At 39.1% G+C, this 13,777-nt stretch overlaps 1 protein-coding gene and 1 long non-coding RNA gene across 3 annotated transcripts in view; one reads left to right on the forward strand and one right to left on the reverse strand.

The window, feature by feature from the left end:
• Positions 1–13,777, forward strand: part of LOC126511328 (uncharacterized) — a 120,482-nt gene that overhangs the window by 92,354 nt on the left and 14,351 nt on the right. The window lies entirely within an intron of this gene.
• The window catches only part of Mroh9 (maestro heat like repeat family member 9), a 77,522-nt gene that overhangs the window by 11,477 nt on the left and 52,268 nt on the right, over positions 1–13,777 (reverse strand). The window contains exons 20-21 of one of the 2 annotated variants that reach the window (XM_050158389.1): positions 9,747–9,809; positions 5,850–7,672 (exon numbers count right to left, since the gene is read on the reverse strand). In XM_050158389.1, the coding sequence (XP_050014346.1) occupies positions 7,368–7,672; positions 9,747–9,809 (368 nt within the window). In that variant the 3' untranslated portion in view covers positions 5,850–7,367. Of the gene's footprint in view, positions 1–5,849; positions 7,673–9,746; positions 9,810–13,777 lie in introns of those variants that run through there. The other variant, XM_050158390.1, reaches the window with a different exon arrangement.

The following is a 13,777-nucleotide window of genomic DNA, read 5'->3' on the forward strand; positions in this document are numbered from 1 at the left end:
GAAAATAAAACCATATGTCCTCAGATGCCCAGGGCTAGTACTTTCCCATATACTTAAGTCTAGCTTAGTTTGTGACCAGTTCTTGAGAAATGAAGTCAACAAATCCAAAGATTTCTTTTTATTTAAAAGAGGGATATATGTGGCGGAGGAGATAGCTTGGTGGGTAAGGTGCCCGCTGTACAAGCATGGGAACTTGAGTTTGAATCCTCAGCACCTACACCATAAAACAAACAGACGACTAACTGTTGGGCATGGCTATGCCTGCCTGTAACCCCTGTGCTGGAGATAAGAACAGGATGAGGAGGTTTGTCTCAAGGGAACAGAATGAAACATAATAGAGCAAACCACATAATGCCCCCATGTAAGCACATGTATGGATGTGTACAACTGTATACACATAGGTGCCTATACTGCATACACATGCACCACACGTGCACACACACACACACACACAAAGCAGAATCATGGTATATGTTTTCTATAACACAATTATTATTGTTGAGGGTATTCCGATGCTAAAGGTTTGATGATGAGGACCTTCAGGTGAACGTAGGTGCTAGAGTAACGAGGTATGAGGATCTCACATGGTGAGCCTGAGAGGACGCGGAAGAACCAAACAATCGAGAGCTGGGTGGGTTAGAGCCAGAAAGTGGGGGTTAGATATTTTCAACTTTCTACTAGGTTGAAGGTCCTGAGAAATTCTCTGTGTTTTTATCTGAAATGGGGGTGGGGAATTAAAAACTGTTTGTCTTCGGGATGTTGTCATGTGGATTATGTGATAGCTCTATGTTCAACCTAGACGTAAACTTGGGTGTGCACAGGAAACTGACGGCAGCTGCTGAATCAGCTGGGCTAGCCTACTACTTTGTTGTTATAGTTTAACAAGATAAAAATTGTGGCGAGTTAGAAGTTAACATCAATGATTTGTCAGATAATTATGAGTTTATTTAAATTATTTATTTCATTTTGATTTAGCTTTGGTGAGCCAAATATATCTAGAAATACATCCATTTCTTTTAAATTCTCCAGTTTGGTAAAATACAGATTTTTAAAGTATATCTTTTATGAGTCTCTGACTTTTCTTGGTGTCTGTTGTAACATCTTTTTTCCAACTCTAATTTTATTAATTTGTATACTCTTATTGTTAATTTGGCTAAAGATTTGTCAGTCTTGCTACCAACTCTTCATTTGATCAATATTTTTATTTCTATTTCATTAATTTTAGTCCTGATCATGATTAGGTCATCCTCTCCCCCCTCCCTTTTGAGGGAGTTGTTTGTTCTTGTTTTTCCAAGGATTTAGGTGTATCAGTAAGCTATCAATCTGAGATCTCTATTTAAAACTAATTCTTGATTTAAGCCTGGTGGTGGGGGACTCACCTTTATTCTCAGAACTCAGGAGGTAGAGATAGACAAATCTCTGTGTGTTGGAGGCCAGCCTGGTCTACAGAGCAAGTTCCACCACAGTCAGGGATACACAGAGAAACCCTGTCTAAAAATCAAACTAATAATAATAATAATAATAATAATAATAATAATAATAATATCTTCATTTGATAAGAGCATAACCAATGCTTAAAATCCCTGTGGGTTTCTCTGAGTGGTTTCATTTATTTTAAACTTTTCTGAGTAGAGAATGTTTCTTTGCCAGAATGAGTGTACAGATTTTTATCAGTCAGCACATCTGTGGAATGATGAATGTGTTATGAATGGAAACTGAATTAAAGATTTATGAATTCTAAAATGCTATCTAGTTACTTAAATGATTAATGTTGTGTGTATGCTTTGTAATATTGCACATAGCTTGGTTTATGCCCTCTGTGTCTTTGTGATGCACTCTGTAAAATTAACTAGCTAGTTTATGTAATGGAAGCAGCGTTCCCTTCTTCTGTCAGCCCAGACAACATCTACTACACTGGGCTTCCTCCAGCCTCCTCTTCTTAAGAGGGACTTTTAGTGCCCCCTTTGTGTCTGATAGTATGTGAAGGAATGGTTTATTCTGAGATATTTTTCATACTTACAAATGTGAGAAGGAACAAAAGAGAGTGAGAAATCACACGGCAAAAAAGGGAGCTGAAAACATTAGGAATGAGATTTGCTGACACCGTGGAATAGCTGAGATCTTATGGCCTCATAAATATATGTCTCGGAAACTAATTGCAATCACACATTTCCATTATAAATTTACACTTCTCATATTCTTTGACTAAAACTTCCAAAATTATTTTTGCATTGTTTTTCAACATATATATTAAAAATTCAACTGGATTAATTTTTTTTCATGTTAAGTTGGCAAAGGATGGAGTACAGAGGGAAGATAGCATGGAAGAATCTGCAGAGCTTTCTGAAAACAGACATTTGGACAAAATATTGGATTCTCTTTCAGCTTTGTGAGTTTCTGGGTGTCTAAGGCTCTTTAAAGTGGTAACTTGTAGGGGTTCTCTTTTTAGATCTTGTTCTATGTTTAGTGAGCTGGAATCTAAAGAGGATATTGATATTTTTGGTGGATCTAAAATTGTATGGGGAAATATTTATGGTATGGAAGTGCTATCCCCTCCCCACCACACCCCCTCCCATTCCTACCACCAGTCTTGACAAAAATTCTCAATTAACACCCACTCCCCAAAACCATGGTGGTAATTCTGGCTATATTTCCCTTTCTGCTTCCCACAACAGATTACCTCCAAACCAATTTTTCCTCATAGTCTAATTAACTCACGACCCTGCTCAAAATTCACTATTTCAGGCTCAATCTACAGAACCTAAATTTCTCTTCATTACCGTGGTTTCAGAATTTCCAAAAACATTTGTCTCGCTCCTATTACAGTCTGACAGCTCTGCAAAGTTCCAGGAACTTGATGTCAAATATGATGGAGCACTTATCAGCAAAGAGCTTGGAGATGAATGTTGGGAAACATCTTAGTTAGGGTTTCTATTGCTGTGGAGAGACGCCATAACCGTAGCAACTCTTGTAAAGAAAAGCATTTAATTGGGGTGACTTACAATTCAAAGGTTTAGTCCATTATCATCATGACTGGAAATATGACTGTGTCCAGGAGGACATGGTGCTGGAGAAGGAGCTGAAGGTTCTACATCTTGAGCCACAGGCAACAGGAAGTGAACTGTGTACCACAATGAGTGTAGCTTGAGCAAAGGAGACTATCTAGTCCACCCCCACAGTGACTCACTTTTCTCAACAAAGTCACACCAACTCCAACAAGGCCAGACCTCCTAATAGCCCTTTGGGGGCCATTTTTTTTCCAAAACACTACAAGAAAGCAGCTTTTTTAAAACTTAATTTTATCTTTGAGATTATATTACATAATTTTGTAATCCCATTTCCTTCCTCCCTTCAAACACTCCCATATGCCCCTCCACAGAGGGATTTACATTTCTTCTCAAGTACAGTGACTTGTTTCAAATTGGTTCTTTTGGTCAACATGTATCTATCTGAGTGCTCCTTACATGACAGGATGTGGGGTTCCAGTGGGCAAGAAATTCAGGGTTCACTCCTATAGTATTTATATTCTGAGTTGGAATGATACACAGAAAAGTAATACATACAAATAAAGTTTAAAAGTAAAAAGTGAAAATAAAAAGGGTAGTATCTATAAGTTTCATTTATTTTCCTTAGATTTTGAAACTTATGATTTTTGGTGTCTATTTCTGAAATTTTTAAGTATATGCCATTGTACATGCATACATTGTTTTAAAAATAAATTAATCAAACTTTTACTTAGCATAGTTAACTGAATTGCACTTTAACCCTCTCTTAAATACAGACATGTCTTGTAACGATGCCATTTTATAGTTTTAGTTGGCAGATTCTTTGACTTTGCAGTACATAAAAACGGGGTGGAATTTAACAATGAGCCAAAGAATATAGTGTCATAATAGTGGGAGATTTCACTATGAGAACAAAAAACAAAGACAGCATCAGGAATTCCATTAGGTTGGAAATAATAAAAATGAAAACTAATAGAATAAAAAGGACTCGAGCATTTGGGAATGTAGATCTAACATGTGGTGTTAATGGTGTTGCACTGTGGGCTACCCATGACTAAGGAGTGCACGTGTTATATAAAGGCCCCAGAATTGAAACTACAAGCAGTAACAAGATGACAGGGGAATACTCTAGTGATATGGGGGAAATTCTGTTATGTTATTCATTCTCTTGGTTCCATACTAGGGGCCCCTGAGAGGAAAAGGACTGATTGAAGAAACAGATCTTACGAGAGGATTTCTTAGATTGGTTTACAGGTAGTCCAGCAGCCGGTGAATTCACATTGGAGGAGTTATGAACCCAGTACCCTCTCAGATCATGAGTGTAGGTCTCCTTTTCCTTGGAAGCAGTTGGTCACCGGCCCATGGAAACAGAAGAGGTGGCCAGGTTTTGGACAGCCATGAAGGAAAGAACTTCCGGGAGTCAGCTTCAGAGAGTCAGTTCATTTTATTGTCCCAGGCGTAAGGTATCATACAGGTTCTTAGGCTTATGGGCAAGAAGGGCTGATTGGTCACGACACAGCCCTAATTATCATGCAGAGAGGAGAAAAGAGCAGGACTTACCTGCTGAGTCCCACGGTGTTTTCTGGGAGCTCTGCGCAAGGTCATCCCCAAAATAGGGTCCGGCATCTGAGCCTAGAGATATTCTCCAAATAGTACCAGACAAGAGAAGAGGAAATCTTGTCCTGAGCTTAGAGAGCCATCGGGACAATGGTGGAACAACAACTTTAATTGTAGGGTTTCCCAACACAAGATTCCTCAGCATTGCTGAAGAGCCACTGGTCTTCAGTTTATCTAGGAGGGCCAATGAAACTGGGTCCTAACGTCAGTGGAAAAAAATGCAGCAGTGTTAACAGCAGCAGCAGCAGCAGCAGCGCCAACAGCCAAATGCCAGGCCAGTAGATGAGCTTGCCAGCACAATATGAAGACAACAGCCAAAAGCCTTTCTCTCTTGTACTTCCTCTTTCCTCATCTGCCACCTTTAGGGTGATCCTTTAGATTTCAGTTAAACCGATCAAGACAATCCCTCACAGACACGCCCAACTGATTTTCGTTCCCTTGGTTATAGATCCAGTCAATTTGACAACCAAGGTTTGCTGTCACAGACTTCCTGAGCTCAAGTTTTTGGCATTTTCATAGAAATGTTTCAGAGCCAGCAGTCAAGCTTTTAGTAGCGTATTTCCAGGCCTTAAGGCGGCAGATGTTTCTGAAGGGGAAACAGGATAAGAATGGGGAGGCTGATCCGCAGCACTGAGATCTTCACATGGAAACATACCTCGTGATTCTGTCTCCTGAACCAGGCCTTGATGCATGGGGCCTGGTCTGAGAAAACATCCAGGTGCCCATGTAGGTGGTGGGATAGGAAGGCTTTGCTGTGTATGAGGGGTCTTTTGTCTGCAGTGGCGAAGTTGAGTTTCTTCACCAGGAAGGAATCGGGCACGTTGTATGAGGCACTAGATTTCCTGTCAGGCAAGAGCTGCTGAAGCTGGAGTCTTCCCTTCTGCTTGGCATCCACTGCGGAAACTTTGGTCATGGCTTGTCCCATGGAGGCCATGTGTGGCATGAGGGGTGTGTGGCATGTGGGGTGTGAGCAGCTCATGGCCTGCATGGTGGAGTGTTCGCCATGAAATCTCCTCAGAAGCACGTGCTTAGCAGGGAACTCCACACAGAGAAGTCATAGAGTCTCTTCCTCTTTTGAAAATACATAGAGAGGGCTTCTCGTAACGATCAATCGAGCTCAAGTGATGAACTATTCCCACAGTGTAAACACAGCCTGGGAAAGGGGTTTTGCTTGGGGATGTGGGCTCGTTTATCTCCCTGACTTTCATATTGATACCATTTAAAAAAAAAAAAACATATCCACAGGCTGGTCTTGCTTGGACCTTGTAAGGACACTTTGAACAGAGAGGACCCAACCCGCAAATGTTTTCCTTTTTGTCGAAGGTCACCTAAGGTCACATACCAGGAGCTCCAGAGAGAATCCTCTTGGACCGTGACTACCCGTGGAGAGGGAGGGACACGTTCCAGAAGAGGCCAAAACAACTCTCACCTGAGAGGACCCTGGCTCAGGGTGGTAACTGGTGTAGTCAGGAAGTCATGTAGGGTCAGGATTTCTGTGGCTCCGGCAGAGTGGGCCTGTGTTCTATCACTCTTTAAAAAGTTGATGCGAGGTATATACAACACAAAGTCAGTTATTTTACAATCTATATTCAGTGGGACTTAGTGTATTTAGGATGTTGGAGAACAACCACCTCTGTGCAGTTATAGGATATTTCCAACACTCTCAAAGGAGATCTATCAAGTTCTTATTCCTGTTCTCCTCCTTCTATAATTTCTGGATGCCTTTAGCATCCTGTCTGTTGCTTACAGGTTTACGTATTCCTGATATTTCACGTACAATGAACCATGCCATGTGTGATCTTTTCGCTTAGTAATGCAATATTTTCAGGCTGGTGTGTTAGTATTTTATTCATTTTTAAAAATATCTAACAATATTCCATTTTAGATAATTCTACATTTAGTTTGTCATTCATCTGTTGATACTCATTTGAATTCAATTTTGTAAAAATAAAAAAACCTCAAGAAACATGTTATGTAAGTATCTTCTAGATAGAGTTTAGATATCATAGACCTGGTTGTCTAATATAGCAATAATTTCTGCAGTTCAGACCTTTTGTTCAGCTATGTCTGGGGAGAAAGAGCTCTGGAGAGTTTAGCAGGACTGTTTGTCAGTACACATTGCCTGGCACAAGCTCTCTGCCCTTTGGTCAACCCTTACAGAGATTGTCTTCCTTTGTAATCCTGGCATTAAAATATAACCATGAGCATTATACATGGCCAGATGCATGGGAAATAACTCAGACACAATTAATACATAGTGTTTCTGTCCATTCCCAGTCAAATAATCAACCGTCCATGATTTCTGTTAAGTAGCGCTTACAAGTATGTGGCGATGACATACCACTACTCACATGTCACAAAGCATGAAAGTGATATGTTCTATCTGCATTGAACTCATCTGGCAAGTGTTCAGAGTGGTTTTATTTTTTTTCCATCAGATGCCAGGTGCTGTGTGTTCTACGGTGCGTGCTTTCAAAAAAAAGTCTGTTCAGTAAGAAAAGAGAAGGCAATGATTTTGGTACAATCTGATAAAGGAAATGGGAGAAATTTTCAACCAGGATGTTAAGACAGGATGGAAACAGTGTCTGCCCAGCTGGGCCAAGAGAGCGTAAGAATGCATCTAGATTTCCAGTGCTGCATAGAAAGGGTTTTCTTATTGTCAGACAGGTGGCAGACTTCTCAGATTCATATATTTTAATAACTAGAAGGGCTGGTGACAACTTTTAGTATTCCTCAGAAAAGGACTTAAACATGGTCTGAGGTTAAGTACAAATCGTGATTTTCAAAGGTATATTCGGATTTCTTGTTAGCAAGATCCACCGGGCTATCTTCGGCACTTACTTCTAAGTCTTCCATAATTTCCTTAATAATATTGGCCAAGTCATAAATGGGCTTCAATTTTTTGGTATGAAACATCTTAACCCATCTTCGAAAGGTTTGTTTGATGGTGGAAGAGGCGATTTGATAGGCTATTTCTTTAAAAAGCTTATGGGTTATTTCTGCCAACCTCTTGTTCATAGGATCTTCATCCCGAGCCACGCGTTCAATAACTGTAACAGCAGTGGGGTCCTTAGTTCAAGGTCTCTAACTCCACGAAGCATTAAGTCTAAGCAACCACCTTTTACCAAGATGCTCTCCCCCATATTTTCCCTGTGTAATTCTTCCTCTCTCTACTTTACTAATAAGATCTATTAAAGAAAAATATAAATGGGTGCCAAATTTATGGCATACATATGTGCTAAGCATTCTGCTCGATATCATAATGAGAGACTCGTGTTGGTGATAGTCGCGTAACACACTGCTTACCAATAGAAAACTGATTAAAATTAAGGTTATCATAAAATAAAATAGCACATATGTTTTAATATAATGAGTCAATGTATATTCATTGTCATAAAAATGCACTTATGACAAACAGTCTTGCACTTGTGGCAGTTCTGCCTCCATCATCCGAATGCTGGGACTGCAGGGTGAGCCATATTATTATTATTATTATTACTACTACTATTATTATTATTATTTTGGGTAAAATAAATAGAATGAAGAAGGCTATTTTAGAAAAGAAATAGAAAGAGAAGGGAAAGGAGAAAAGAGAACAATCTTGAGAGGGGTTAAGAAAGAAGTGTAGTGCTTAGCGTTTAGTAGGTTGTCAGGAGTGTTGAATGAATGAAAGTGACTGATTGAATGAAGGAGAGCTAATGATGAACCAGGTGGGCACAACTCTGTGTAGCACCTGGCCCACCCAGGAGGGAGATACTGATGTGTGAGGATACTGCATGAATACAGTGTGGAAGCACGTGGGAAATCCTTGAACCTCCAGCAATGCTGTTATGAACCTGAAATTTCTCTGCACAATAGTAGACTTTATAAAGACAGGAGGAAGGAAGGGAGGAAAAGAAGAAGGGAGGGAGGGAAGACGGGAGGGAAGGAAGAAGGGAGGGAGGAAAAGAGGGGCAGACAGATATCCTAGCTATTTTCTTTAAGCTGTTTTTAGATTTATTTATTGTATTTTATGCCAATGAATTGTTTGCCTGAGCATATGTATGTTCAGCATGCGTACTTGGTGCCTGCAGAAGTTAGAATAGGGTATTGGATCCCTGGAAAGGTGTTGTAGATTGTTGTGGGTCACCATGCAGGTGCTGGCAGTTGAACTTTGGCCCTCTGCAAGAACAAGTGCTTCCAACTGCTGAGCCATCTCTTTAGCCCTGCCTCCAAGCTATTTTCTAATAAGGCAACAGAGAGACACAAAAACAGAGTGATACCTATTATCCATGCCCTTGGAAGAAATAACATTAGCCTTCTTTAACTCCTCCCCCTCTGAATGTAATGTATGCTAATACTCCCTAAAATGTAAAATCCAAAAGGAAAGAGCCAACTTTATTGACTAGGGTAGCCCAACAACTACATGGTGCTGTCACACAGGACTTGGTAGAAAAAAAGATTTGCAGGATATGTGAGTGTGGTGTGGGACCATGGTCTGTATTCTGCCAATTATATTTTAAATAAATGCTGATTGGCCAGTAGCCAGGCAGTAAGTATAGGCAGGACAACCAGACAGGAAGTAGAGGTGGGTCAATGAGAACAGGAGAATTCTGGGAAGAAGGAAGCCATTCCTCTGCAGTCCTGTCCTGACCTGAGAAGAAGCAAGATGTGACTGCCTCACTGAAAAAGGTACTGAGCTATGTGGTTAACACAGATAAGAATAATGGGCTAATATAAGTTATAAGAGTTAATAAGAAGCCTGAGCTAGTGGGCCAATCAGTTTATAACCAATGTAGACCTCTGTGTGATTTCTTTGGGACTTAACAATTGGGCAGGAAAGAAACCCTGACAACATGAGTGAATGACTCCTGAACTTCCAATAGCTTCTTAAGGCTCTGGCATGATGATTTAGATCCTAGACAATAAATGGGATAAACTTGGAGAATGAAACAGGGACAGTAAGAAAGAATAGGGAGAGAAACAAAAACAAATGCCCCTTAACATAGGACCTCTCCTGATTTTCTCCCTCATAAACCCACTACCACCTGATTTCCATCCTGTAAACTCTATTTAGAAATCTCATTCAACTAGAAACAAAAGAGTGAACTTATTTGGATCTATACGTAAAGACTTCAGTCTTACCCTCAATCATGACATCAACTTCATCCCTGAGTAGTAGATGTGCTCCAGATTTTCCCAAGTACCCTATGTGTAAAGGATAAGCAAAGTTAGGCCCAAATAAACTATTGGATACATTTCCATTGTTATCTGGCTAGATAATAGATTCTTTTTAAAATATCTCTTAGGGATTTCAAACAATTATTATATAATGAAAAATTAAAATGTGTCTGAAAAATGAACACAAAGTGAACTTACCTTAGCTACATATACATTCACAGAAGACCTTCACAAGCCCTTGACAGTTTCCTTCTCCACATTTCAGAATGGATTTTAGGGCTCTACTATCCTCATTCAACATAGCTTTGTGAGATGCACCACATTCCTTTCTGTAGAAAGCTCATGCATTGCTGTTTTTACATGCAGAGTGAAGATTCCTTGAAAGACAACCTGGCTATTGACTCATTTTGTTCACGTATCACCTGTTGTTTTCTGCTCTAGTTGGTGGTAGGACCACAGAGAAGAGAGCCAAGGACTAACTTCTCATGGAATAGTCCACTTTGTTCAAAGCATCAAACAAGAAGAGTCACATGACTAAAGTGTTCACATGAGACAAGTTAAAAAGAGTCACATGAGTAAGGAGTCACAGGAGACAAGTTAAGAAGAGTCATGTGAGTAAAGGGTACAATTACAAGGTCAAACCTCAAGTGTCAGGCAAGCTGCACATGGTGGGCAAGCTTCAAATGGTAAAAACATGTTTTTCCATAGAGGCATATAAACAAATGGCATTAGCCAATTGTAATTAATAATATGTAGTAAACTCACTTCTATCCACTATACCTTAGAGGGGCACAAAATCAAAAACTAAGAACAATTCTGTTTTTGAAGAAACTGTGGTCATAAAACTCTTGTCTTGGTTTCTTGGAGTTTTCTTCCAAGCACTCAGAATTCCCCTCACAGGACTCCACTCTCCATTGGTGTAACCACTTATAAGTCACCATATTCCTACAAGTAACTTCCTACCCATGCTCATGCAGACACCCCTATTTAAACTACCTCACACATAAAAGGCCTGAGAAGTAGGAGGAGGGCTCATTGGGGAAAAGACTCTCTGTGAGAGGTCAAGAGATTAGATGGGGCAACAGAGAGCAAGGAGGAATGCAGAAAGCTGTCAATTAAAAAATAGAGTTGGGAATGTAGCCCAGTGGATGAGTGCATAACTATCACAATCCCCATAACCACAAGTAACAGCAACAGCAATAAGAATTCCTTCTGCATTTCCAGGAGCATTATCAAGAAGTTCTTCTTAGGAAAGGTAAAAATTCAGAGCATCACTATGATGAGAAATCATTTCCATTTTCTTCTAAAAGACTCAGAGCAACATAATACATCATAGTAAAACAACTGGGACTCCAGATTCCTAGATGCCTATCAACTGATGAATGGATAATGAAAATGTAGTACATTTATACAATGGAATATGTATCATTCAGTCGCTAAGAAAGATAAAATTGTGTAATTTTCAGGTAAATGGATTGAGCTAGAAGCACTCAGTCATTTTGAGAGAGGGAACTCATACCCAGAAAGACAAACATTGTATGTTTTCTCCTATGTAGAAGGAGCTGCGGGCTGCATTCCTGCTGCCCGGCTCCCAGCCACCTGGCTAGTTTATGCCCCAAAATAACAACACGGAAACTGTATTCTTTTGAACACTGCCTGGCCCATTATATCTATCCTCTTCTTGGTTAACTCTCACATCTTGACTAATCCATTTCTAATAATCTGTGTAGCACCACGAAGTGGTGGCTTACCAGGAAGGATTCAGCATGTCTGACCTGGCGGCTGGCTCCAATGCGTCTGACCAGAGAGGAGAGCCATGGCGATTGCCTCACTTCCTCCCAGCATTCTGTTCTGTTTACTCCGCCTACCTAATTTTCTGTCCTATCAAAGGGCCAAGGCAGTTTCTTTATTAACCAATGAAATCAACTCAAAACAGAAGACCCTCCCACATCACTTCTACATGTAGATGTTAGCTCTTATGCTTTAGATAAGAGTGCTTCATTCATAGCATCCACAGAGGTTAGGTAGTTAGTAAGAGCACACAAATAGAAGGGGATCTTCCAAGACAGTGGAAAGAAAATAGTCTTGCATTGCTATTTTATGAAGTTGTGAAAATTTTATGCTTAAATGTCAACTTTTTATGTTCTTTGCATTTTTTAACCAGATTGTTTTCTAATTTGGATTTTGACTTGTAGTGTTTCTTTTTTTTCATTGGAAAGCATTTTAAGTTTACAGAGTTGGGAATCTTTTCTATGGCTTAGTTTGTGACTTTCACTGTGAGAGCTCTACCCTGTGATTATCAAGAACATTTTTCTATGTTAGTTTGTCAAATTATTTTGTAATTATGGTTTCAGGATAGCATTGACTCTTCTTTGACCATCTGGAGTTTGTTTAATGTAAGAGTGAAAAAATTATGTATATTGATTTACCAGATGTCACTACATTTAAAGAATATTCCATGTTTTCATCACTGTTAAAGTTTGTGGCTCACCCTTTAATATTATATAATGTGGGAGTTATTTATTGATGTTATTTTGTTCAATTTTTTCCTGTCTGTTCCTTGCATGTGATATTTAATTACTATAGCCAAGCTGACATCTGGCACAGCTTGTCTCCAGATTTTTTTCAGATTGGAGCCTTCACTGTTCTTGCACATAACTTTTTATATTATCTTGAGTGTGTGTATTATATTCAATGTATCAACTTTGAGAATAAACTGTTGATATATGTATAGGTTTTTAAAAAGCATTGAACTTTAAATCTTATTCCTTCTGTCTCAAAATAGAATTTACACTCTACTCATTGTTCCAATTTCATTTTCAGCAATGTTCATACATTTTCTTCATGTTGCAGTGCACGCACTCAAAGTTTGTTTTTTCTTCCCTCCTTGTTCTCTCAATCCATCCTCCCTTCTTCCCCATTTCATTCTCTCTCATCTTTTCCAGCTTCTGGAAAAAAAATACCTTCTTCTTTTCCAGCTCTCTCCAGCTCTCTCCTCTTACCCCACCTCCTTTCTTCCTTCTCTTCTTTCCTCCCATTTCTTCTTTAATCATTGAGTAATTTGAATATAATTAGCCCCTATAACCTCATAGGGAGTGGCACTGTTAGGAGGTGTAACCTTGTTGGAGTAGATGTGGAATTGACAGACAGACCACTTGATGTTGCCTTCTGATCAAGATGTTTCCAGTACCATATCTTCCTGCACACCACCATGTTCCCTGCCATGATGATAGTGAATTGAACCTCTTTGATCTGTAAGCTGGCAATAAATTAAATGTTTTCCTTTATAAGATTTGCTGTAGTCATGGTGTCTCTTCACAGCAACAAAAACCGTAAGACACTCATTTTCTTTCCTTATTTCTTTTTTTCCCATTATGAATAGTATCTTTTGTTCATGGATATTTCCACCATTGATTTATAAGGTCTGTGAGATTTAAATTACATTTTAAATTAAATATATATTCAAGGAACTATACATAATCAATATCTATTCTAAAGCATCACAGGAATTTAGACCCTAATCTCACCTGTGTGATCTTTGCTCTGGTGGGGGATTGGCTTATTTCTACTAACAGGGCAGATTTTCTCATTTGTGGGTCACAGCTGTTTTCCTTTTCTTTGATGGTTATGTATCTTGCCTCACACTTTCCCCCTATGCTGTAAAATCTTATTTTCATGGTTTTTGCTTGTTTAATCAGATACACCTGTATATTTTTAGATACATTTAATCTTTATTTTAAAGTTTTAGGTTCATAGAATTATTTATTGTGAGTCTCAAATGTTTGGTTAAAAATATATTTTCTATATTTTTCCCTCTTCTTTTCTGTGTTTTTTCTTTTTAAGAACTGCTTCAGAAAAAAATGATGCTGCCCTTTTATGAAAATGTGATTTATTGGGGATTCCATAGTTGTTGCACACAGAAATGGAAAGCTCCAGGTTATTCAGGAGATTGTACTGGTTTGAAATAGAGTTATTACAGAACTCTCTGTGTCTCT

This window comes from Alexandromys fortis, unplaced genomic scaffold, assembly GCF_014885135.2.
Source record: "Alexandromys fortis isolate MF-2015 unplaced genomic scaffold, M_Fortis_MF-2015_v1.1 scaffold_97, whole genome shotgun sequence".
Taxonomy (NCBI): Eukaryota; Metazoa; Chordata; class Mammalia; order Rodentia; family Cricetidae; genus Alexandromys; species Alexandromys fortis.